Source organism: Populus trichocarpa, chromosome 8, assembly GCF_000002775.5.
Source record: "Populus trichocarpa isolate Nisqually-1 chromosome 8, P.trichocarpa_v4.1, whole genome shotgun sequence".
In the NCBI taxonomy this organism is placed as follows: Eukaryota; Viridiplantae; Streptophyta; class Magnoliopsida; order Malpighiales; family Salicaceae; genus Populus; species Populus trichocarpa.
The window spans coordinates 13,643,367-13,670,881 of NC_037292.2; the positions used below are offsets into that span (position 1 = coordinate 13,643,367).

The 27,515-nt window shown below is 34.1% G+C and overlaps 2 protein-coding genes across 5 annotated transcripts; one reads left to right on the plus strand and one right to left on the minus strand.

Annotated features, from left to right (window-relative positions):
• The first annotated feature begins 10,693 nt into the window (after nucleotides 1-10,693).
• Nucleotides 10,694-18,615, plus strand: LOC7473247 (uncharacterized). Of its 3 annotated transcripts, XM_002311759.4 has the most exons (18): nucleotides 10,694-10,977; nucleotides 11,045-11,288; nucleotides 11,432-11,650; nucleotides 11,927-11,985; nucleotides 12,115-12,252; nucleotides 13,422-13,496; nucleotides 15,210-15,293; nucleotides 15,394-15,455; nucleotides 15,619-15,688; nucleotides 16,636-16,711; nucleotides 16,810-16,940; nucleotides 17,075-17,134; nucleotides 17,225-17,299; nucleotides 17,386-17,490; nucleotides 17,659-17,754; nucleotides 17,857-17,937; nucleotides 18,018-18,119; nucleotides 18,207-18,615. In XM_002311759.4, the coding sequence occupies exons 1-18, from the start codon at nucleotides 10,930-10,932 to the stop codon at nucleotides 18,273-18,275; spliced, it is 1,794 nt and encodes a 597-aa protein (XP_002311795.2). In that variant the 5' UTR covers nucleotides 10,694-10,929; the 3' UTR covers nucleotides 18,276-18,615. The 3 variants fall into 3 exon arrangements, with proteins under 3 accessions (XP_002311795.2, XP_024461813.1, XP_024461815.1); XM_024606045.2 differs by lacking the exon at nucleotides 17,386-17,490; XM_024606047.2 differs by lacking the exon at nucleotides 10,694-10,977 and having other exon boundaries at nucleotides 11,141-11,288; nucleotides 11,425-11,650.
• Nucleotides 18,616-21,753: 3,138 nt separating this feature from the next.
• LOC7473248 (DEAD-box ATP-dependent RNA helicase 22) lies at nucleotides 21,754-26,648 on the minus strand. 2 transcript variants are annotated; one of them, XM_024607881.2, is made up of 8 exons: nucleotides 26,204-26,648; nucleotides 25,833-26,105; nucleotides 25,565-25,678; nucleotides 24,998-25,476; nucleotides 23,914-24,241; nucleotides 22,930-23,082; nucleotides 22,545-22,596; nucleotides 21,754-21,998 (listed from the first exon to the last, which is right to left on the minus strand). In XM_024607881.2, the coding sequence occupies exons 1-8, from the start codon at nucleotides 26,537-26,539 to the stop codon at nucleotides 21,946-21,948; spliced, it is 1,788 nt and encodes a 595-aa protein (XP_024463649.1). In that variant the 5' UTR covers nucleotides 26,540-26,648; the 3' UTR covers nucleotides 21,754-21,945. The 2 variants fall into 2 exon arrangements, with proteins under 2 accessions (XP_024463649.1, XP_002312702.2); XM_002312666.4 differs by having other exon boundaries at nucleotides 21,754-21,995; nucleotides 26,204-26,647.
• Nucleotides 26,649-27,515: the final 867 nt, after the last annotated feature.

The window sequence follows — 27,515 nt, forward strand, 5'->3', positions numbered from 1 at the left end:
TATTCTTGGTCTAATACGGATGAATTTTTCTCAAATTCAAATTAAGGTGCACATCAATATGAGAAAAATATCAGAATATTTAGGAAAATCACATTGTTCAAACAATGAAAAAAAATTACATAATGGAATCAAGTCCCATATCCACTACATGATCCTTGAATTTCAACGGTGGCATGCCCTTAGGTAAAGGATCCGCGATCATTAGTTCAGTGCTGATGTGCTCAATGACCACTTTCTTTTCTTTAATACGTTTTCTTATAGCTAAATACGTAATGTCGATGTGTTTACTTCGAATTCCATTTTTATTGTTCTTAGCCATAAAAACAGCAGCTGAATTATCGCAAAACATTCTCAATGGCCTATAGATAGAATCCATAATTCTAAGCCCAAAAATGAAACTCTTAAGCCATACACCATGTGAAGTAGCCTCAAAACAAAAGACGAACTCGTCTTCCATAGTGGAAGTGGTAGTCAAAGTATACTTAGCACTCTTCCATGATATAGCTCCACCGGTCATCAAAAATATATATCTTGATGTTGATTTACGTGAATTAATACAGCCAGCAAAGTCAGAATCTGAGTAGCCAATTACTTCCAGATTGTCTGTCCGTCTATACATAAGCATATAGTCTTTGGTTCCTTGAAGGTACCTCATCACTTTCTTTGCAGCTCTCCAATGGTCTAAACATGGATTACTCTGATATCATCATAATATTCATACAACAAATGCAATGTAAGGTATTGTACAGACTTGAGCATACATAAGGCTTCCGACAACAGAAGTATATGGAATGTTCTTCATTTGTTCCCTTTCAAGGTCGTTCTTTGGGCATTGATTCAAATTGAACCTGTCTCCCTTCATAATAGGAGCTACACTTGGAAAATAATTCTTCATATGAAATCTCTCTAAAACTTTATTAATATAGGTTTCCTGAGATAGACCCAAGATACCTCAAAATCTGTCTCTATGGATTTTAATGCCAATAATATAAAATGCCTCACACATATCCTTCATATCAAAAAGTTTTAGAGAGGAATTGTTTCACCTCATGCAGCAAACCCTTATCATTGGTTGCTAGCAAAATGTCATCCACATATAAAACAAGAAAATAGATTTTACTCTCATTGACCTTCTGGTATATACATTGATCCATAACGTTTTTTACAAAACCGAATGAAGAAATTACATTATGGAATTTTAAATACCTCTAGCCATTGATGTTCCTCATTTTTTTTTTCCTGCTCTCTCTGATATATATTTGGCACTTCCAAACTTTACTCATTCTATTTAGATGGTGTAAAAACTAAAGGGAATTGAATTAGTGAGTATGGGGACCAAATAACAGTATTTATAGCCAAAACTTCCATCAAGCTTTAATGGCTACATGTCCCACGTATTAGTATATCATGGGCAATTACAACCTTAAAGTGGGTCATTTTAAGAGCTCATAAATATAAAGGTTACAACCTTAAAATGAACCACTTTAAGAGCTCAAAAATATGAAGGAGAGCTGGAGAGCCATTCTTATAAACAGTTTTATAAGAAACAGCCAACACAAAAGACATGATTGTAGAAGGGGTTCTTGATAATATTGATTCCATTTTTAGGGTACACATTTTGCATTTGTATCCTACTGGAGTGGTTGCTTCACGGCCTGAAGAATTCTTTGCTAGATGTGGGAGTTTCAAAGCAAAGATAATTGGTAAAAGTGGTCATGCTGCAATTCCTGAAGAGTCAATGATTCAGTTTTGGCAACTTCGACAGCAGTAATTAGTTTGCATAATATAGTTTCAAGAAAGATTGATCCTTTCGATCCCCAGCTACTATGAGTTTGTAAACATACTTGGGAGCTATGTATATTTCTTTAGTTCAGTTTTATGATTGAGTAATAGTTTGTTATATAACTTGATTGCAAGGTGTAACATATTCTAATTCCTTCCAAAACATGGATATTATAAGTGGTTTTTGTAGTTATAATCCATGCAGGTACTACATTTAATATCATATCAGACTCGGCTACAATATTAAGAACGTTTAGGGCTTTCAGCAAAAAAAGCTTCAATGTACTCGGGGAAAGAATAAAAAAGGTAAATGATCACTATACTCATACATAAATACTTGAATCTTAACAAGGAAAAGGAAGAAGTGTGTCATGGAATCCTATTATTGAAGAGATTTTTATTTTTTTTTCTTGTTTTGTATTTTTCATCTCTCTTTTTAAATGTGTTGACGTCTTGTGGCAAGCTATCGAAGAGTGTTAGAAAAATAATTTGATATATCTTCTATATAAAGAAGAGATATTATATATATAAGAGATTTTCTTTTATATTCCTAGATTGTAGTTAGTATTAAGAGATGATGGTTTAATTATAGAAGAAACAAACGTGTAGGGAAAGTCAACTTGTTGTATATATATATACATTAATCAATATTAATGAGACCCAATCTGTTGAATTATCTTTTTTACATGGTATCAGAGCTAGGTTAAAATCCTAACTCAATTATCATTGTACTCTAATCTTTTATGTAGCTTCCCTTCATTCTTTCTGCTGTCATGGCCAACGACCAAACACCTCTTGAAAAAAATAATTTCATCTCTGGTACATCCAAGCCAAATATTTCAATCCTCTCTATAGATGCCTCGAAATCAGATCTCTCTAACCCCTATTTCACTCATCATTTACATCATCCAAGTTTGGTGTTGATATCCAAACCTTTGAATGGAGACAACTATTCAGTTTGGAAAAGGGTTATGACCATGACTTTAAATTCCAAAAACAAGTTAGGTTTTGTCAATGGCACAATCAAAGCCCCCTCAGAAGAAACTAATCCTAATGGTTATGCAACTTGGTCGTGTTACAATGATATGGTCCACTCATGGATCATCAACACCCTCAATCTAGAAATCTCAAACAGTGTGATTTATTATGTTACAGCTCATAAAATTTGGGAAGATCTTCGTGAACGATTCTCTCAAAGTAATGCACCACGCATCTTTGAAATTCAGCGAGAAACTACTACCTAGCAGAAAAAATGCTAATATTGTTGCAAAAGAATCACTACCTCTGAATTCCATAAATTATTTATGTGATGTGATGTGTTGTGTGTGCCTATATTACCAATCAGTCATTTGACTAGAGGCTTGAACTGTTCAGTGACATTTTTTCTATATTGGTGTATTTTACAGGATCTGGCTACAAGAAAGATGATTGGTTTGGGTAAGTAGCGTGATGGATTATACTACTTGGTGGCGTTGACAACAAAAAAATCTACAACTAGTTCACCTTCAAACAATCAACCGACCTGCAACCTCAGCATAAAATCCATTGATCTTTAGCATAACCGATTAAGACATTTATCTCCCTCTCGTTTAAGTTTTATTGCTAAGAATTTTCTGAATATTTTGATTCAATCCAATAATGCTTGCCTTGTTTGTCCTTTGGCTAAGCAAAGTCATTTGCCTTTTAGTTCTAGTTCAATTTCTTATGTAGAAGCTTTTGATATTATTCATTGTGGCATTTGGGAACGATATAAACATCCTTCATTTTCTAGTGCCCATTCTTTTCTTATCATTATTGATGATTATACACGCTTCACTTGGATTTTTTTAATGAGACACAAAAACGAGGCACAATCGATTTTAAAATAATTTTTTAGCTATGTCTTCACTCAATTCACATCTCGCATTAAAGTTTTTTGTATGATAATGATGGTGAATTCCTTTAACTCTGATCTTTTTTCAATGATAATGGTGTTATTTTTCAACATTCATACGTTTACACGGCCCAACAAAATGGGGTTATGGAACACAAACATCATCACATTTTACAAGTGGCTCGCACTTAAATTTTATGCTTATGTCCATACTCAATTTCAGGGGGAGTGCACCCTTACTGCAGTACATATCATCAATCAATTACCTACACTCGTCTTTTCCTTCAAAAATCCATCATCTTTGTGTGTTTGGATGTTTGGCTTATGCTACCAATGTTCATACTTCACACAAATTCAATTATCATACCATAATTTGTATTTTCATAAGATATCTTGTTGGTTAAAAAGCCTATAAATTGTATAATCTGTTAACATAAAAAGTCTTCACAAGCAAAGATGTTTTCTTTCATGAAAATATTTTTCCAAATGCATCTGTCAAACCTATATCTTCTTCTAACCCTTTTTTAGTTCATTCCCAAGGCCTAGTCGCTCTTCCAATACATGATCTAGCATCATCTCCTCTCAATCTCTTAGCCTTGCCCTCTTCTTCTTCACAATCCATTGTCCCCTCATTTACCATATCAACACCATTAGATCCACCCATTACCCTTCGATCTCCAAGCACCATATTCTCAAGCGATATATTTCTACCCACTCAATCCTCCACTAGACTCTCTTTCTTTACTCTCACTCGTTTCGTCTACACCACCACCATCACCCAAACCCGAGCCACTTCATCGCTCCAGTAACTCCCATAATCCACCGATGAAATTACAGGATTATATGTGCTCTCACATCACACACGCTTGCTCTAACCAATCCACTTCCTTGCTTTCAGATCCAAGTAAAGGTACATGTTATCCCTTGGACAATTATGTTTTGTATCATCATTACAAGACTGCGCATCACTCTTTTGTTGTTTATATTAGTCAAGTTACAAAGTCTAGAACTTATTCTGATGTCGTTATCCATCTTGAATGGCAAAAGGTGATGCAGCCCAAATTACAGGCTTTCTATGACAACGGTACTTGGACTTTCACACATAGTTATTAAACCCAGACCAGCCCGGCAGGTCGACTCGGGACTCGGGGGTTGGACCGGTCCGGGTTTGTCAAAAGACTGGCCGGCGCAACGACTCGGCCAAACCCGGTCGACCCGGTGGGTCAACCCGTGACCCGGGCGAGACCCGAATTTTTTTTTTCAAATGTGGGATTTGAAACTCATTAGTATATATACTCTATGTTCCCAAGAAAAAAGTTATGTTTTTTCAATGTGGGATAAAAAACCTTTTTGGTTTAAATACTTCAACTTAAAAGGATAACATAGTATCTTTTTAATGTGGGATTTAAAACTTATTAGTATATATACTCTATGTTCCCAAGAAAAAAATTATTTTTTTTCAATGTGAGATTTGAAACCTATTAGTATATATACTCTATGTTCATAAGAAAAAAGCTATGTTTTTTTAATGTGGGATTTGAAACTCATTAGTAAATATTATATACTCTATGTTCCCAAGAAAAAAATAATCTTTTTTTAATGTGTGGGATTTGAAACCCATTAGTATATATACTCTATGTTCACAATAAAAAAACTATGTTTTTTTAATGTGGGATTTGAAACTCATTAGTATATATAATCTATGTTCCCAAGAAAAAAGTTATGTTTTTTTAATGTGGGATAAAAAACTTTTTTGGTTTAAATACTTCAACTTAAAAACTTAACATAATATCTTTTTAATGTGGGATAAAAAACTTTAAAATATTCTTTTAAACTTTATTATTTACAATATGTATTTTTTCTTAATTTTTTCATATAAAATATTAAAACTTTAATTTTTTTTAATTTTTCCGGGTTGACCCATGAAACCCAGGACCCGGCCCCTTGGCCGGGTCATCCCGGGTTTAATAACTATGCTTTCACATCCCTTTTGACTGGGAAGATGCTTATAGGTTGTCGGTGGGTCTATATAGGTTGTCGGTGGGTCTATAAGATTAAACATTGCTCTGATGATTTAATTGAGTGATACAAAGCACGATTTGTTGCTATAGGATTCACATAATTAGAGGGTGTCAATTATTAGGATGCATTCTCTCCCACAGCCAAAATTATCACAGTTTATTGTCTCCTTGCTTTGGCCGCAACTTGAGGGTGGTCACTTCACCGATTGGATGTTAATAATGCTTTTCTTCACAGTGACATTCATGAAGAAATATACATGTCTCCACCGCCAGGGCTTCGAAGATAAAGGGAGGAAAACTTGGTGTGTTGACTTTATAAGTCATTGTATAGTTTGAAGCAAACATCTCGATAGTGGTTCTCGAAATTCTCAGAAGCTATTCAAGTTGCAGGGTATGTTCAATCTCAAGCTGACTACTCGTTATTCACCAAAAACACAAATCAAGTCCTTCACTTCCCTCTTGATATATGCTGATGATATTTTAATTATTGGAAATGATTCTGTGAGTATTGTTGCAATTAAGAAATTCCTGCATAGTCAATTCCGTCTTAAGGATCTTAGTGATTTGAAATATTTTCTTGGTATTGAGGTATCTTCTTCTAATAATAAGATTTTTATTTCCCAACACAAGTATGCTTTAGAAATCATTGAAGATGCGAGATTGTTAGGTGTGACACCCATTGATACTCCTATAGAGCGAGGTTTGAAGTTGTCTGACAAAAGTGATTTACTAGAGGATCTGGGTCATTATAGGAAGTTGATTGGTAGATTGATATATCTTATTGTCTCAAGGCCGAATGTTACATATTCTATACATGTATTAAGCAGGTTTATGAATCAGCCTCATAAGCTTCATATGAAGGCAGCACTTCGTGTTATACATTATCTACACACTTGGCCAATGATTGTTCATCTCCTCAAGCAATGATTTCAAGTTGAGAGCCTATTGTGATTTAGATTGAGCAGTTTGTCTAATCACTATAAGGTCTACCACAGGTCATTATGTCTTCCTTGGCTCCTCATTGATCTCATGGAGATCGAAATGTTAGAAAGTAGTGTCATTTTCTTCAGCTGAAGCAGAATATTATGCTATGACAGGTGTTTGTTGTGAGTTAACTTGGCTAAGATATCTTCTCAGAGATTTGGGAGTATCCTTTCAAGAACCTGCTTTGTTATACTGTGATAACAAAATCGCATTGCATATTGCAACAAACCCAGTCTTTCATGAGTGGACCATACACATTGAAATGGATTGTCCTTACATCCGAGATAAGATTCAAGATGGATCCGTTGTTACAAGGTTTGTGAGTTCTGCAAATTAATTGGCAGATGTCTTGACTAGAGCTTTGGGAAAAGAAGTCTTCATTCCTATGATTTGCAAGTTAGGAGTACAGGATATCCATTACCACTCTCCAACTTGAGGGGGAGTGTTAGGAAAATAATCTAATATATCTTCCATATAAAAAGAGATGTTCTGTATATAATAATTTTCCTTTTATTCCTAGATTGTAGTTAGTATTGATAGATTATGGCTTAATCACATGAGAAACAACCATCTAGGGAAAGGCAACCTGCTGTATATTTATACATCAATCAATATCAATGAGATTCATTCTGCCGAATTATCTTCTTCACAAAGGGCAAGCAGTTGTACATAGGTGCACTTGTGAGGTAGATTTAACAGGAACAAAACATCCCTCAATTCCTACAACAGTAAATGATGCAAGGATTTCCGAACATGTTCGGCGAGTTTCAATCGGTATACTAGGAGAAGGAAACCATAAGCTATCTCCAAGCTTCATGGGAAGTGAAGATTTTGCTTTCTATCTTGATAAAATCAATTCCTGGATCCTTTTTTATTTCTAGGCACGAGAAATGAGAAGATTGGGAGCATATATCAACCACATAGCCCTTCATTTACCATTGATGAGGATGTGTTTCCTATCGGGGCATCAATATATGCGGCATTTGCACGTTCATACCTTTCAAACTCAATAAAGATTTTGATTTCTTGAATAAATTTATTTTGTCTATTTATTTTTAATAAATATTTTCCAAATAGGGTTTAATTCATCTTTTTCTCTCATTACAATTTTAATAAAATAAAAATCTCCATTATCTCATCACTTTTTTTTTTTCATGAGAAATAAGGCAATATCTATTTCTCGAAATGGTATCATTTTTCTTAGCTTTGAATAATTGAATCTTTGACAGAGGTACGTACTTATTGGTTTAATTTTCTCGTTATTTGTCTTTGATCTTTATTTAATAAATGTTAATGTTGATTCTCGTTTTTTAGTTCTATATATGTGTGTGTGTCTTAATAATTTTTGTTTTTTTATATTCAATGAATAGTAATCAAACGTTATACTATTCTATTTGCCTATTAAAATTTAAAAAAAAAATTGAAAGCAAAGATTGTGACACCATAAAATTAACATCACGAGTTACGACAAACACCAAACCTGTAGCCAAGGTCTAATGACCAAAGGCATGTACATGCATATATAGAAGGAGGAGGGTGTATATATATATATATATATAAATGAAGGCTCACACCCGCTCTCTAACAACAACAAGGGAAGCAATGAAAGCAAGGGCGATTCCAATCACCATTGATGGAGACGCGAGGGTGCCTGAGCTTGGCGCGGCGGCCGGGGGCATTTTCATGCCAGGTGTATGAACATGGCCCTCATCAGCAGCAGCAGCAGAAGCCATGACCAGAACAGCAACACAAGCAGCCAACATTGACACAGCCATCCTTGATGAATTCATTCTGCAATATCTGCCTTTAGTCGTCAGAAAGAATGTTGGAGTATTTATTTCAAGTGGGTTTGCCAAGGTTTATATATATATATATATATATAGAGAGAGAGAGAGAGAGAGCCTTGCCTAGACGTCGACCCCTGATCTGTGCTCGTTATGGTCAAGGATGGTAGCAAATGCCAGCCTATCCTTCTCAATCGATGCCGTTGAAACCTATGGTTGCAAATTTGTGTTCATAGTTTATACACGAGAGAAGCAGGATGTACTCCATTTTCTATGGATGGATATCGATCGTACTTGTCTTTGCTGCCGGCCATACGCTGATTACAAAGCTTAGTTAGAGTTGAGATTAACAAAAATTAAGGGTTGATTCTCTCGGAAAATCAAAGAAAATACTACTAACCAAAGGGTCGTTGACATTTTACTAGTAAACAAACTATATCAAAGGGTACATTACGTTTTCTTTTTTGATAAAATATTTTTCAAGATTTATGGTTTGGTTCCTCTCTCGTCTTTGATTTTATTGCCCATTTCATTGTTATGATACCAAATATTTTCTTTTGGATTTTAAACCCCTTCTAAAAAAATAATAATAAAATAATAATAAAAAGAAGTGGGTTTTAAGTTTAAAATCTACTTTGAGGCTTTGAGCCACAGAGCCTACATTTCAAAGATGGTCCACAGTGGTAACTGGTAAGCATCTTGGAGCCTGGACTCGTGTTTATTTTATTGGGCTGGATGGTCGGCAGAAGCTATAAATTTATCAAGCGGTTAATTTCAAGCGACCTTGTCACAAATATGGCCTTGTTAATGTGAACGTCAAATTATTTATTGATAGTTGTGGGTTTGAATTAATAAATTAGGGTTGATGTATGGATTGAGAGAACTTTGGAAATAGTGTCTTCTAGAGATTAGTTATTACAAGTAAAATGATCTTTTTCATAAATTGTATTTGTGATTATTATATTAATCAAAGACCCGTCAGTTTTTTTATATTGTTTATGCATAATTTAATGATTTAAATATTTTTAAAAGCAAAAATAAAAATAAAAACTACGGTTCAAGGGTTTTTAGGGTTTTTACGATTTGATTACACATAATGATATTTTTGTATTTTTCCTGATGGTTTTTCAGTTATAATCAATTTAAACCAAGAGTATAAAAATAATTTCAAAATAAAAAGCCATGCGCTAATAAATTAAAAGCAATTGTGCTTTTTGCGTGGCACATGTGATACCTCTCGATGGTCAAAGGTTGCCTTTAGTGATGGTATTGAAAGCGTCACACCGTCTTCTTTCTAATGGTCAGGCGCGTGTGCACGGAGGAGCTTCGATTGAGCTCTTGTTGATTTTTTTTCTTTTCTTTTCTGTTTTCTCTATTCTTGCCTTAGACTTTGTGTTAGCCCTTTTAAAAAAAAAATTAAATATGTCATATCAATTTGTATTTGTATTAATTTTGCTTATCGTTTTTTTAATTGTTATTTGTTTTGTTTTTAATGCCCTTTGAAGTTTTTTTTTAATTTCATCCCTTAACATTTTATTTTATTTAATTTTTTAATATAATTTAGTCATTTTTCTTTTAATTGCTATTGTTTTTGTTTTTTTATCCCTTTCTTTGTTTATATTATCTTTTAATTCGACCTTTTTATTATTTTATTTTATTTATTTTTTATACTAGATTTGTCTTTATTTTTATGATTGCTATTTGTTTTGTTTTTTTATTTTTGGATGATTGAGAGTTTTGCTTCATGATTTTTTCGAGTCTGCCTACTATGGGGTAACTCATTCTCACGACTCAGATTATGGATTTTGAAGATTAGTCTGATTTGACTCTGGTATTTTTTAGGTATTTTTTAATTGATTTTTTTTTATTTTCATCATTTGACATTATGTTACTACTAGGTCTTCAGCTTCGTGAGTTTTGTCATTTTTCTTTCTATGAGATTATCTCGATCTCATATAACGGGTTAATCTAGTTAACCTGGATTGACTCGGTTTTTATATATATTTTTTATCAATTTTTTTCTTGTTACTTTCATTGTTTTATTCAATTATTTTTATACAGGATATCTCAACCCCACATCCAAGATTAAAATAAAAAAAAAACTCAATAAAACAATGTCGTAAAACATCGAAGTCAATCAAAATTAACCCTTTTAATTCTTAATCCAAGTCTTGGACTGGGTGATCAACTGGGCCGAAGTCTTGGATTGGATCATCAACTGGCCGGGTTTAATTTCTTTGGTTTAGTTGACAGACTCGAGAAGATAGTGTTAGTTTCAGAGTACCTCTCTCACTCTCTCTCGAATCTCTATAGTTTTGACCTGAGTCGTGTAGCCTTTTAGAACATCCACCCCGGAGACCCGCCGCTTTATCATCATTTAAGGTTAAGCCGTGGCCACCGTATGTATAAGCAGTAAAGACCCCCCTCCCCTTTCCTATGCGCATAATCACCACCACCACCATCATCTAATAAAAATCCCTCACCTATGGGCTTCACTTCGGCTCTCTCTCTATACTCCCTCTCACATCCGAAGGTAAAAAAACATGTTTCTTGTTATTTTTCTCTCGGAGCATAGAAGTAACAATAATAATTGTCAACAGGTTTCAGCTGGGGCGGCCCATTCTCATTCTCATCCGCTAAAGCACAGACTCCAATCCGAGGCGAACCCTTTAACGGTTCGAAGAAGATGTTTGAGATTTAGGAGTGTGGTTGTGAAGGCGGCTGCTGCTTCTGGACGTGGCCGCAGAGTGTACAGTCAGTCTCAGCCTCCTTTGATTAACGCTCCCGTCAAGCAGGTTGCCTCCTTCATTATCCCCGCCGGAGTCTTTGTAGCTGTCACTTTCGGTATGCAAATTTTCTTTTCTTTTTTTTTTAAAAAAGAAAGATTCATTGCCTCCAACCCATGATTCAGTTGGTTTATAGATAGAATAGCAGCAGTGTAGAATTTGAAGTAAAATGTTTCGCTAATTTGTGTCTTCAGCTGACAGTTTTGTGGAAATTGGTGGAGAAACTTCTTATGCCGAAGCCAGCAAGGTCTAGTTTATCAGCAGCAGAAAATAAGTCTCCTGAAAAAGGAATGAAATGGTCCTTTGCCCCTGGCACTAATTTACTATCAGGTTTCACTGCCAAAGTCGACAGGGAGTCCAAGCAGAAGCTTAATGAATTTGCCAAGCAACTCAGGGCTTTCAGAAGCGTTGACATGTCCGGTATGTTGCGCCTTTTATTCTTGAGGCTTTCCCAGTGCAATTTCTATTTTTAGCATTTAATAATCTATCCTGGTACCTCATGGGGGGGAGCGGCTTAAGCGCTGCTTATTGATGCAAAAAAGATAAGATACAAATAAAAATACTAAAAATTTCCAAGGAAATGAAATTCGAGAGAAACTAAGTACCTTGTACTAGGCTCCAGGTGGCCACTCCCCGCTCTAGTTCTTTCCTAGCAAGTAGACATTGTAAATGCAAACCTTTCCATGTCTTTTGCAGGATGTAATTTCGGAGATGAAGGACTGTTTTTCCTTGCTGAGAGCTTAGCATACAACCAGGTTAGAGTTCTTCAACTAGCTATGTCTGGTCTCTTCATCATTAGAATAGCATTTTTCTATGTCCTAGTCATACATTTTGCAAGTGTGATATTATTATCTTTATGAATTTTCTAATGTACTGCTTTTCAGATTCTAGAGGAAGTGAGTTTTGCTGCAAATGGAATAACTGCAGAAGGAACAAAAGCCTTTGACCGTGTACTTCAATCAAACATTTCTCTAAAAACTCTCAACATTTCTGGAAATCCTATTGGTGATGAAGGAGCCAAGGTCAGCTCAAGTCTAACCTTTGTTTGAATAACTTTGCAAATAGGAAGAAGGTCATTTGGATACTTCATATATTAGACATTAGAAAAGAATATCTCCTAAAATTTTTGGGCATGAAGAAGATTCCAGATTAATATGTGTTTTTGAACTTAGATGAGTTGCTGTGTTGTTGTATGGTATGTTCTCCTAAGCTGGACAATTAGATGGAAAGGGTATTTTAATGTTTATTGCAGGCTGCCGCAATATATTGTCATGTTTCTCAGAGTTTGGACATGATATATTTTACTTCACATATTGTTCCAACCAAGCTAGCATACCTTTTCTGTGCAGCTACTTAGCAATTACATGTAAAGATTAACTTTCTTCCATATATAGAAGCCCTAGTTTGTTGAAAATAATGAACTGAAAGTACAACTACTAATAATAGCTTATGGGCACACTCCACCTAAATGCAGTTAAGATTACTGTGAACCTAACGTTGCCTTGCTGTGATACCTTAATACCTCTCACTAGAACCAAATCATGGACCATTTGGTTAGTGCATTAGGTTTTAGGACTTTCTCTTATAATTTAAATCCACACACACCAGAATTTTCTTTACATGGAAACCAAAAAAGAGAAGATATATATTGACAGAGAGGTCTCTGGGAAGAGAGGCCCTGGGGTTAGTCTGTATTTGAAGCCGAGTCTATAGTTTTCATTGTGAATTTCCTTTTGCCTTTACTTGTTGATGCAGGCCAGAAGCTGAATTACATGAATCTCTCATTTGATTTTCCTTACTTTTCCAATAAATTAGTAGATCAACTGATTGTCAAAACACATCTGCTAAAGAGACACATTGAAGATGAATGTATAAGGATGACCAACAATCCTGATGGATTTTAATTCTGACTATTCAAGGAAACTCTAAGTACTCGCATCCAACATTGCCTTTCAGATATTGTACCCTATGCAAAGAGTTCCTGTTACCTTTCAATATTTGGTCATACTCCAAAGTAGAATTCAGTTTGACATCAATATAGGCTTCTTGTGGTTTTGAGTAGTTCAAGTGCATTGCTTATTGTACCCTATGCAAAGAGTTCCTTTTCCCTTCCATGGATTTTATATTATTGATGTTAATTCTTACAACCTCGGGTTCATGTGATTGATGATGTTTTCATTTTATTTAATAGATCCTGTGTGAGATATTGGTGGATAATGTTGGTATTGAAAAGCTCCAGCTGAACAGTGCTGATTTAGGTGATGAGGTAAGCATACTATTAGCTTCAAATTAGTATCTGACAACTATGTTCACAAGCATTGAAAATTCACTAGTTATGTGACCCGTGCTCCGTTGTAGGTCATATATTTTTATTTCCTATAAAAAAAATTGTATATGCAGATTTTCTCAACGCATCTCTGTAGTTTAAAAAATTTAAGTTCAAATAATTTTTTTTATGTATACATGTAATCAAATAAATCGAGAACTATATGTGTGAATAAATAAATAAAAAGTCATTAACGATACTTAAAAATAAAACCTGAAAAATTGAGAGAGGTGTAGATCAAGATATTTAATCTCGAAAGACGAAACATTTACTCGTTTGTGTTTGGTAAATTTATTTATTAAAATAATTTTTTATTCAAGAAAACAATAATAGAAATAGAGGCACAAATTAAATTGATTGAATAAAATAAAATAAAATAAAAACATCATGCAAGGCTGTATATATTAGGAATATTATCTAAATGGAAAGTTTTTTATTTTAAAAAATAAAGCTTATTCATACAAAAGATAAAAAAAATATAGATGAATCAGAAAAACTCTTCAAATTTAAATGCATAACAAAAAAAATAATCATAATTTAAAAGAGGCTCTCCAAACAAAATGAAAGAGATAAGGGGTACTAATTTGAATATAAATTAAAAAAATTAGAGAAAAAGCCATAAAAAATCATTAATTTAAAAAAAGAATTGGAAAAAAAAAAAGCAAAGGCCATGCACTGCCGGGCCTGCCTGCTTGGCCCATTTTGTTGGGTCCAACGCTCGGGCCTACCCTGGCAGGCCTGCACTAATGGGCCCTTATTTTTTTTAATTTGCAAGTCATCCACCCTAATTTTTTTTTAAAATCAAACGACATGTTGCTTGCTGAGGTAAACGACGCGTTGTCTGATTTGCCCAAATTCTAGCTACCATGGTGGCTAGGAAATCAAGGCTTTAGTTTTTTTGACTCAAACACCTGTTTTTCAACCCATTTTTGACTCAAAACACCTATAAAACAATGTAGGAACCGTGATAAATCTATCTATGGCCTTAAAAAATCCAAAACACCGCCCCAAAAACCAAAATCAGCCTGAAATAAAAAATTAACCTGAGCTCATGTGTTTTTTCACGAACTTTAAATGTAAAAAAACACCTAATATAAACTCTTCTCATCAAATGGAACCATTTGATACAAATATCGTCCGTTTTGGTGATCTAAATCGGTGTCAACGACACTTTTCTCTTTCTACCGCCGGAATCTGGTGACCTCTCTCCCCCCTCTCTCAACTAGGGACTAAAAAATAAAAAAAATGAATTTTTTCACCAAAATTGAATTGGAAAAATATTGAGGTGTTGAAATTGTATAATTTACATGATTCTTAAAATTCAAGGACCAAAGTGCATCTTTTGCGAAACTTATGACACGCCACCCATGTTTGACACCTTTTTCATTTCGGTTTCTCTTCTTTCAATTCCACTCTTTCATAAGAAATTAAAATCAATTGGTTTTCAATTAGAACTAACTCACCAAAAAAAAAATTGTGGACCAAATTGAAAAAAAAAAATCTTGCACGGGCCCATCCACAATAATGTGTGAAATGATGAACAGTGGAGCCTTGTACAGGGAAAAACCCACGCCTTTTAGAGTTATACTTAATATGTACAACTGAAGGCATATACTGTGCCATGTGCCTAACTGTCACTTGTTTTATTTGCAGGGTGCAAAGGCTATTGCTGACTTATTGAAGAAAAGTTCAACCTTGCGTGTGGTTGAACTTAATAACAACATGATTGACTATTCTGTATGCTGTTACCTCAACATGTTCTAAAATCTGGTTTTGATATCTGAAGCTGCTATGTTTACTGTTTTTGGTTATTTTTTTCCTTTTGGAATGCAAGTAGGGATTTACAAGTCTTGCTGGAGCACTTCTTGAGAATAATGCTGTACGAAGTATATATCTCAAGTGAGTGGAAGACCTTAAATTTTGTTATTCAATATTATGCGATATCCTGTTTATCCAATCAAATTGTGTGTTTAGCTGGACAAGTTCTTGACAGCTTTAGATATGTATTTCATATTAACTTCTTTCTTTATGTTATTTTGATTGACATTCTATTATTGTTAAGTGGAAATTATGGTGGCGCTTTGGGGGCTAATGCTTTGGCTAAAGGGCTTGAGGGGAACAAGTCTTTACGAGTATGTAAATTTTCTGTATTTGTTTTTTGCATTTCTCTATATTCTACATGGGTGGAGTTGTGCTCCTATATGTTTCATTTTGTGTATGTGGAATATTCTACCTAATAATTACATCTGTAAAACTAAACTAGAATCATCAAAATTACAAGTCATGTTTCATAAGTTGCAAATGTACAGTACATAGCTCAACAGCCAATTTAATGAGTTACCTATGTTCACTGATTGTTGATGAAGTTCAGTTTGAAAACCTTGACATCAAGAAAGTTTGGATGTGGATAGTTTCCAATCCATAATTTTAGTTTTTCAGGTTTAATTAATCACAACTTGTTACATTAGAAACAATTGGAGTTGGTTTAGATCAGAGGATCAATTTATTAGCCTCCATTCTGCAATCTTTGGAAAACAGGTTCCCAGTGAATTGAGACTTTGATGATGTAGATGATATTGAGAATTATCTGAGAAACTGTGGAAAAGTCAAGGCATGTAATATGGGATTTACTGTCTTTGCTTGTGTTTTTGAAGGGATGGAAAAATATCATCATTCAGTCTTCATAAAGATTTGCTTTGTAACAGGCCTGAATCAAATAGTTGAATTAGATATTCCTACTGGATGTGGATTATTCAAATAGAGATTCTTCCCAATAGAAATGGATGAGTTCAGTATTTATTCTTTTTAAATTTTTTTTGCAGACAGCCCTTTTCTCAGTGAAAACGTTACACTTACCACAATGAAAAACAAAAAAAAAAAGTTACAAGGATGTAGTAATTCTGCAGGTTGAGTGAAACCAGCTTTTGCATTGTATTCTTATCTTTATTTGGTAATATGGGAAGTTCCCTATTGAATACTTATTTTTGTTTGGTTTTGTTAGTTTCTGATGAAATACCAGTGCTATATAGATCTTGCCTTAACATGGAAACGAGATTCATAGCTAGATTATTTTGTTCAGGAACTTCACTTGCAAGGAAATTCTATTGGAGATGAAGGAGTTCGTGCCTTGATGTCAGGTTTATCTTCAACCAAAGGTATACGCATCTAGACATATAACTTATATAATTCGAGTTATCAATTACAATTATCCAAAAAGAAAAAAAAAAGAAAATCTAAAATATTTTTTCTTCAGCAAAACTTACGCATCTAGACATTGGCAACAACTCAATTAGTGCAAAAGGTGCCTTTCATGTTGCCGAGTATGTCAAAAAGAGCAAGAGCTTATTTTGGTTGAACATGTACATGAATGACATAGGTGATGAGGTAATGAAACAGTGAGAATATCCACATCTATTATACAGCTTCTTTTCTTCCTTTTTTAATGTAATCGATTTAATGCTGAAATTGCTCTTTAACATTGACTTGCACTATGCTGTTATTTCCTGTAATTTTTTCAGGGTGCTGAAAAGATTGCTGATGCTTTGAAGCAAAACCGTAGTATAGCAATTATAGACCTGGTAAGATGAGAATGCCTTACTGTAATAATCTCTTATTTGCGTCCATTTATCACTTTTTCAAGAGCTCTTGAATTATTGCTGAGACTACAGGGAGGAAATAACATACACGCCAAGGGAATAAGTGAAATAGCTCAAGTTTTAAAAGATAACACTGTCATCACAACGGTAAGTCCTTTACCATGATTTGATCTTTTTGTTCTTTCAGTTTGGATATGATAACTCTCTCCCCACCCCCACCCCCCTTCTCTCAGTTGGAAATCGGTTATAATCCCTTCGGACCAGATGGAATGAAGGTGTTATCAGAAATTCTTAAGTTTCATGGAAATGTGAAAGCACTAAAGCTGGGTTGGTGCCAGGTAGATCCATATACGTTCATAATACTTTGATGTTTTCCTAATTTATAAGCAGCACATTAAGAAACTAAGAATGTGCTTATAAAAGTATAGGTACTGCCAATAGCATGACTCAATCTATATAGTTTATTGAAATTAGTATTAATAACAGGACATGTAAATGTATTGCAGATAGGAGCAAAGGGCTCAGAGTACATTGCAGATACTTTGAAATACAACAATACAATTTCGATTCTGGACTTGCGAGGAAATGGGCTCAGAGATGAAGTATGTCCCTGTAGATTATTTTTTTAAGGGCTTTTGGGCCATTTTGGTCACTCAATTCCATTTACTCATTTTCCATTTTCCATCAAATTAAAATATGTGCAGGGTGCGGTTTGTCTGGCTCGCAGCTTGAAAGTTGTCAATGAAGTTCTAACCGAGCTTGACTTAGGATTTAATGAAATAAGAGTAATGAATTGTTCTTTTGTTGAATCTTTATTTACAAATCAGCAGCATTTTGCCCCGTTTCATATAGATTTTGCATGCAGGATGATGGGGCTTTTGCCATTGCTCAAGCCCTCAAGTCAAATGAAGATGTAAAAATCACCTCTCTAAATCTCGGAAATAACTTCCTTACAAAATTTGGGCAGGTAACCCCCTCACCTTCCTTCAATATACGTCTGTCATTTTGTTTTTCTGGAGTGTTTTTAATGGAGGAAAACTATTATACCATGCAGAGTGCTCTCACTGATGCAAGGGATCATGTATATGAGATGAATGAAAAGGAAGTGAACATCGTTTTCTAGAAAATCGATCGCCGAACAGGGAAGCAGCTTGTCATCGTATATTAGAACAGGAGCCATTCTTTTTGCTTGTTCTTCTTGCTAGTTTAGGGGATACTTCGTATGTGAAGTTCGAATTTTTGAGCTATAGCCAACATCCATGGATCCAACATTTGGAAATTTTGAGGTTGAGAGATCATATCATAGAGTCATTGTAACTTTTTCCGACTTACAATTAGTTTACAAGCTTTCTTGTAGCAGTCATCTGCTCACAGTAAATAACTAGCAAGCACGCTCAGTGTTGCCGGACTGTATAATTTGTTGAGAGTTTTTAATAAATTATAATTCAAGCCCATTTTAAATCGATATTATAGTTATATGCATTAAATCTATTAATTGTTTTTACTCTAATTATAAGTTTAATGGTGAAATCTAAATATTATTTAAAAGGGTTTTCATAATTAAAAGAAAAAACTTTAAATATGAAAAGAAATTGATGAAAGAAGTTATATAAAATCTTAAATTAAGGGAAGCAGTGGAAAAACATTGAGGAAGGATCAATTAATTCTTAGATTAAACTAAGTTCGAAACATTTGATATAATATTTTATATAAGATAAGGATGGGTGGATCTAAAAGAAATAAATGAGTTAAAAACAATTAAATTGTTAAATAAGCATTTAATACAATTATAAAGATGGGTTTTTAGCTAAAATAAAAAAAAATCAGATTTAGTTTATCTCAAATTTTATTTGAAGGGAACAAAGATTTTCAAGAATCTTATGAAGTTCAAAGAAACTAATCAAATAATAATAATAATAATAATAATAATAATAGGAAAAAAAATAGAGAAAACCAAAAAAAAAGCAAAATTTGTAAAAATAAGAAAAAGAAAAAAGAAAAATGGTGAGGCAGATCTGAAATTCAGCATGGTAGGCCTAGGCCCTGTTTGTTTTTACGTTAAAATTTTTTATTTTTTATTTTTTTTAAAATAATATTTATTAGTGTTTTCAGATCATTTTGATATGCTAATATCAAAAATAATTTTTTTTTAAAAAAATATTATTTTGATGCATTTCCAAGTAAAAAATACTTTAAAAAGCAACCGTAATCACAACAGGTTCGCGAAATGTATATTAAGAAAAGAAAAAAGAGACCAAATATTATGATGAGTGGAAAAAAAAGTTAAAAGAGATAAAATGAAAAATAGATATTCTTTTACTCTTTTTTTATATCCTAATCCTAAATTAGAATTTTCCAAAATCTCAACCAAACATACCCAATTGAGGAATTTTACAACTTAATATAATACACTTGGGATTTACTTTTCACAACTTTTCACGCTAGCCAAATTTTCTATTTTATTTTAAAAGTAAAAAAATAAATAAAATTTGATTAATTTCTCTTATCGCAAACTAATTAGTAAATACTATTGTGATGATTTGAGTCTTGTAAATTAAAAGATGGTCTAAATGAAGATAAAAGCCATGGATTTATTGATGAAACACAATTGACAAAGTAAATATGTTTTTTTTTTTCATAGCTATGATTTTCAATTTAATTTTTTTATAAAACTCATGAGGAATGCATAAAAAAATATTAACAAATACAACATAAAAAATATTAACAGTGTTCACCGAAAATTTAACCGGTTAATTTGGTTGACTCGAGTTATTTATTTATTTTTTTAATTGATTTTTTTTTAATTTCATCCTTTAATATTAGGTTGATCGAGAATTAAGCCTCGTAATTTGTTTTTATATGCAAACTATAAGATTATCCCCATCCCATGTCTTGGGTTACGAGTATGACAAGTTAACCATGGTTGATTTGAGTTATTTTTTGTGTTTTTTTAATCGATATTTTTTTTTCAATTTCATCTTTCAACATCGAGTTAATTGAGAATTGAGCTTCATATATATATATTTTTAATTTGTTTTCTATTGTGTTATCATGATCTCATGATTTAGATGGCGGGTTTGACAAGTTAACCCGAGTTAACTTAGGTCATTTTTTTAATTAATTTTTTTTCAATTTTATCCTTCAATATTGAGTTTATTGAGAATTAAGTTTCATAATTTATTTTAATTTATTTTCTATAGGGTTATCATGATGATCCCATGACTTAATATATAAATTGACAGGTTAACCTAAATTGATCCTAAATATTTTTGTGTTAGTGTTTATTAAAAAATCTATCTTAAATATTGATTTTTAGTCAAACTATGTTTATCGGTCATTCAGGTTGCTTTTGAATTGCCAAGGCCAACCGAGTTATATCGAATGAATTTCCACATAATTTAGATCTTTTTTCCACTATAAAAAAACATTAGCATGCCTAGACATTTTTTAACATAAAAAAATTGATCCAACCTCCAGCATAGAACATACCAATTATCTATTAATATCTATGGCTTAAAGAAGCAAACCATAAAGACTCAATTGTTCAAATTAAAGCTACAAAAATATTTTTAATAAAACTAGATACCACAAATACAAAAATATTTAATAATGTATTAAGAATAAATAGTGATATCTTATTAATTACTTCATGAATTTCACTTTGAAAAAAAATACAGATATAATGAGAGAATAAAATTCATGATTTATAAAAAATGATAAAAATACTTTGATCTAAGATTTCTCTCTTACTTGTTTATCTTTTTCTTCAAAATAAATCTTAATAAATAACCAATATAATTAGTTTTTAACACAACAAAATTTCTCACGCAAATACACCCGCTGTTATTAAACCCGCAGAAGTATGGAGAAACTTCTTCCTTGGTAGCATTCCAAGCCAAGAACCCTAGATCCATCAACTCCTTGATGCCGTGGCAGAGCATGCCGTTACATGCCCTTAGATTTTCATTTGTCTAGCAAAAATATCATGGTTAGGAGATGATTAATTTGTCAATTTGTTCACCAAGTAGATTAGGCCATTAATCTTTTCGTAAAATCTTCCCAATTGTTCAACTCCACCAAGCAAAAACTTTTGTAAACCCCCGGAAAAAATTTCTGAATAAAGAGAAATAAAAAAAAAATTAATCATAATTAAGATGAATTAAAAAAGTAATGATAAAAAGGATGGAACAAACTAAAATAAAATCTTTCAAGAATAGAGGGACTTGAAAGTACATAAAAACGAATTCTTGGGCGAAGAAAAACATGAAAGAATGAGAGGGGACCAGATGAAATTATAGCTGGGGGTGTTACAGCCTCACTCCCCATGGACAGAGCACATCCTAAGAACTTGGCTGAGGGAGGCATCGCAGAATAACACACCAGCGGGCAGCGGCAGCCCTAAATTTCAAAGGGAAAAGTTTAATTCTAGAGACAATGCAGAGGGTTTTTTTTTTTTTTTTTGATAGCTGGAATTCCTTGTTAAAGAGTTCTAGCTGCTGGGCCTTTGAACCCTTTCCTGTAGCAAAGAGGAAAGAAGTTTATCTGCACGGTAAACTTGCTACAGCAAAGCAACAAAGTGCAGACTTACACCGAGTCGGCAATTTAGGCTAAAGATGATATTGGTATACAATCAATGAACTGATCATGGAAAGGGTTGCTTAAGACAAAGTGAGAGACATAATCAATGTAATTCAACCAAGAATACATTTACATGGGTATTATGATAATTAAAGGTAACTACTTGAAGAAAAACAAACTGATTAGGGTATCTGCTTCTTTCTTATCCAAGTTCCTTAAGCACTCGTCAATGCAACAGTCGATTTGTCTATCAATTTGCTAAAACCTGCTAAATGACAATCAGTTAGAAATTTTATGACAATCAAACTGCACCATACCAGCTGGCACAGGGCTTAATCCATAACAAAGAAATATTCTCAGGTTAAATATAAAATTGGACGGAGGTTTGCTACATCACAAGCTCCTTTGGAGATTTGACCTCTGAAAGCACCTCAGCAAATGAAAAGGTGTTTTTTCATAAGAGGATAATAGATTCAACGTTTCCATCCAGGGAAGGATTTCAAGGAAGTCATTTATGATTTAGAGTTGAAACTATTGAGTTTGTTGCTCTTTAATTATCAAGAATATAACAGGTTGATTTTCCACTTCATCAAGGAAGCTTTATGGGCTTGGTTCGTTTAACCAAGGGCCAGGCAAATTCTTTGCCTTGGCAATTCTCAAATCATCTCCTTTCCCTGTAAATATAAGAGGATTGGGAATCTTGCATGGTTTTGAATGTTTTCTTCCCCGGTACCAAAATGCAGACCGATTTAGAAATCTCAGTTTGTTCCCTTCCCTTGCGCTAAAATAAAACGGCATTAAACAAATAACCTACCTCTCTTCTTAAGTTTGTTCCTGAAGCTCCTTTTCCGGCTAAAAGCAGTCTCCTGCAGCCATTCAAAAACATGAAATTAGGAAGATGTAAATAAGCAACTGAGAAAAAAATACAGAAATTAATTCAGGCACTAGGACTTAAGCGCTGATTTTTGTTGATTAATCAGTATTCCTCATGGATCAGAATGGCGACTTGCACTTAAATCAGCAAATGACCACTAAGTTATTGCGGAGCAGTAGCACAGGGTGTTGCATCCTCATCCCTCAAAAAAGAGGGAGGAGGAGTGAGCAAAGAAAAGATTGTTGCTTTTAACTAAGCATGGGGAATATTAGAATGGTTAAGCTGGTAAACTACTTGAACCAGAAGTGCATGATTCGACAATTACCACAGGCTGACCCAGTTTCTCTGCTTGACGAATAGCATCAACAAGATCCCGGTTGGATTCAGTATACAGGCTAGTGACAAGTCCATGATGACCAGCCCGGGCTGTGCGACCAACTCTATGCAAGAAATCTACAGCAGAGGTGGCAAAGTCCGCCTGGAATGTACCAATTACAACCACAGTTAGCTTCAAATGTATGGCTTATGCACTGTGATTTCAAGCAAATGAAGCTGTAATCTGATTAACTCAATTCAACTAATGCCAAGTCTGATAAATGTAACGGGGTGTTCTATAGGAGAACTAACCACTGGTTAGGCATTAACTTTATCATCTCAAAACTAGAGCAGACACATCCTAAGAAAAAAGAAATTAAAGGAAAACTCTGGAAAATGATATTTCTCTGTGATAATTATCTCCTAAAAATTGCATCATGTTTTCTAATTTTCAATCTTGTGGAATATCTCAGTCTCCCTTCCCGTAATCCAAACACCAATAGAACTCCAACGGTTGTGAATTCTTCCATTATGGCTACCTGTAAGTTGCACTTTGATACTATCAATGAGATGAGAATATCTCTTGTTTCCATGGGCAGTAGTATGTTTTTGTTAATTTTATGTCTGCGATTGTTTTTTCACTATAGTTTACAATTTTATTTCACTTTTTTTTTAATACCAAACATTGCCAGGATTTCCTGCTATCATGACCATTTTTTATAAAAAGACAAGAGAAATTGATTAAAAAAGGAACAAGTCATAAGCACAATAAGAAGAATGAGACATCCTCCGCAAAGAAAGAAAATAAAATGATGTGACTTTCCACTGAATATTGACTGAAAAAACTTTTGCAAAGCCACAAAAGTAGAAGTCTTTGATGAGGCTGAGAAAACTATTCAATCCTACGAGTCTTGAAGAGAACAATGAATGTGATCAATATAACAATGTAAGAAATAGATACAAGAAGTAACAAGTAATTGATTGGAAGAAGAACCTGAATAACATGTGAGACATCCGGAATGTCAACTCCACGTGCAGCAGCATCAGTGCACACAAAAACTCCACCTTTTTCTCGGAAATCAACCAATGTCTTAGCACGTTCCTCCAAAGAGCTGTCTTTATGGTAACGAAAACACTCAATTCCTGCTTTACCCAATATCTTAGCCACTGCTTCAACAGCCTCAACAGTGTTTGCAAAAACCATAGTTCTACTCACACCAGCCCCATAATCTAACATGTCAGATCTAAATCCTTGTTTCACAGCCTCAATGAGTGCATGCAACTGGGTATCAACTGTAACTTCAACCCACTTTCGCTCCAATCTGAAAGGCAAAAGAAAAAACAAATTGGTAACAAAATCAACATACTGAAGAGAGCAAATGTGATGAACTACAAATTAATGACGCCACCATGTGTAGCAGGAACATGTTTGAAAAATTGTGCATATACTTAAAATTTAGATTTTCGATTACAGGTTGCGAGCAGGACAGAGCCTCTGAAGCCCCATGTCATTGCAAGAGGAGGTGGCTTGACTAGCATCCTACTTGGACAAGCAGCAGGATAAGAACAAGTTTTCCCAAACCCAATTATAGGTAATGCGAGCAAGGCCTATGAAGGAAGCAACAAGCCAACAAGAGTTCAGGGAGATAACTCCGATAGACCAACGAAACCCAACCAACCATGGGTGCATATTTCCAACAAGGACAGGGAATATTGGACCAATGAACATGGAACCCGCATAAAAAACCCATTACTCTGCATGGCAGTGAAAAATTAAGACCCAACTATTTTCAAGGGACCAACCAATATCAGGAAAATGCATATGCAACTCAACATGTCCATAACTGATGCAGGGAATTCCTGAGTTGCAAATTGGTATAATACTTTAGCTATAGATTTATATCATCATTTCTCTCCATGTTAGTTATGCAGGTGTGAGCAGCAATATGAATTCCGAAATAAACTGTTTTACAGGCAGTGGATGACAGCAAGTCAGCAATATAACACATGAGTTGCTGGTAGACAAGAAAAATAAACATATGTGAACGACAACTAGCAAGCACAATTGAACATGGCACCTAGGGTTGTGACAATGAAGATAGGTTCCACTAATCCAATTTGCATCTGGAAACATTCGCTTCAGCATGGCTCCAGCAGTTTTTTTTCCATTGACTGGTAGGGTGGCTGCGACAAAAATGTACTGCTTACTGCGTTCGTAATTTTTTCTCACCCTCCTCCAGTCTTTTCTGTCAATGGACCCAGCCTCAATTTCCTCTTTTATGTCCTCAACTTCAAACTCAGCAACAAAATCCTCATCCTCTTCCAAGACTGATTCTTGTTGGTCTTCTTCATCCTCTTCCAAGACTGATTCTTGTTGGTCTTCTACATCCTCTGAGCTGAAACGCTCTAGAGAATCAGAACCTATTCCCTGAGGAACCTCGACTGCAGATTTATTTGCACGGGACAGCTGCTTCTCATCAAAACGAAGCATGTTTATGAGACGGATAACTTGATTCTGAAATCCCCCACAGAGAAGCATGTCTGCTTCATCAAACACCTAACAATTATCACAGACAACAGATAAACTAAAAATACAAGGTTCCTCAACCAACTTTGACAAATAGCATGGGTTACGAGGAAAATACCACATATTTTACACCACGAATAAAACTGGACCGGGATTGTTTTTTCGGATCAATATTATTCAGAAGGGCAGCTGGTGTTGATACAATAATATCCGGCTGATTGACTGGCCAGCCCTGCAGTCAAAGCAACATCATATTCACAATACTCTTAATAATTAAAAGAACCCCGAGAATGAATCTGAAAAAAGTCAGAGACATGGAGAACAAAAAAAAAAAAAAAGCCATGGCACATCTGTAATCAAACAAGAAGAGTAAGGTGATCACTTACCTGTCGGCCACAGACAGCTGCAACTTTAAGAAGTGGGTGGCCATCATCATCACAAAGACCACTAGCCATCCTGACAACTTGGTCACATAGCAACACATTGGGGCAAAGAACAAGAGAAAGCCCAGATGGGGTTGGAGTCAATCCTTGTTGAGAAGCAGAAGCAGATAGCCTGTTGTTAATTAGAGGAACTAAGTAGGAATGTGTTTTACCACTACCAGTCTCCGCTGCAATAACCACATCCTTTCCCGAAAGTATTGATGGTATAGCCGCAGCCTAAGAACCATTTAACGATTATTATTATCTATCATAGAGACATGGTTAACATAAAAGAAAAGAAAAGAAGGAAACGCATAGATGTTTCAAAGAGACACCTGAACAAGAGAGGGTCTTGAAAAGCCAGTATTGGAGAGAGCTCGAGAGAGCGGATGAGACAAACCAAGAGAAGCCCAGGAAACAGCGTGGTCGGAAAAGAAGGTCTCGGCTGTCTTAGTCTCGGCTGCCTTAGTCTCGGCGACAACAGCAGTGGCGAATCCTCGAATTGCTCTTGGGTTGAGGAAAAACAAGCGGATTCGAAGCGGAGAGGATAGAAATGAAAAGGAGGGCTTTAATTGGGAAAGGGGTTTAGGTTGTCGTGGAGGAAGTGATGATGGAGCAAGTATTTTATACGAGGAATGGAGCATTGAAGCAGGAGAGCGATGATGAAGCATTTTCTTTTATCTTACGATGATGACTTCGTTTTTTGGCTGGAGAAGAAAGGAGGACATGATAGAGGGGATTATGGGGTAGGGTTTTAGCATAAACCCTTTGCTATTGTAATTTATTCTTTATGAATATTTATGATATATTTTATTGGATATAACTAGATTATTTGTCCGCTATGCTAGGTCAAATTAAGTTTTTAAAAAACATTAATAAAAATATTCATGCATCACTTATGTATTTTAAAAAGAAAAAAAAACTAAAATTATGTAGGGATTAATTTAAAATGATGTAGTTGATTAACAAGTTTAAAGATAATCTGATCAATAAAAAAATAGTTTGATTATAAAAAATTTCAAGACGATATTTTGTTAAAAAATTATGCAGGATTAACTTATATAATTCAATCAATTTGACAAGTCCAAAAATAACTTAGACAACTAGAAAAAGACATAGTTTGACAAAAAAAAAATCAAGATGATTTTTTTTAAAAAAAAATATTGAGACGACAATATATTAGATCGACTCAAGTTAACACGTAAAATTTGTGATTAGGGTCATGAAACTATGATTATCTTATAGAAAGTAAATCAAAAAAATATTGAAACTCAGTTTTTAATCAACCTAATATTGAAGAATGATTAAAAAAAATTAAAAAAAAAAAAAAAACAACTTTAGTCAACTCGGGTTAACTTGCCGAGCTTGAGTTATGAGACCTGAATAACCAAATAGAAAGCAAATTAAAATGAATTATGAAGTGTAATTTTTAATCAATTCAATGTTGAAGGAAAAAATAAAAAAAATAAATTACAAAAAAGATAAAAAAAAAAAAAACATGAGTCAACTAGATTAACTCATCAAACTCGCATCCGGGTCATGAGATTGAGATAACCTCATAGAAAGCAAAGCAAAATAAACTATAAAGCTTAATATTCAATAATTCAATATTAACTAATGAAATTGAAAAAAAATAATTAAAAAAAT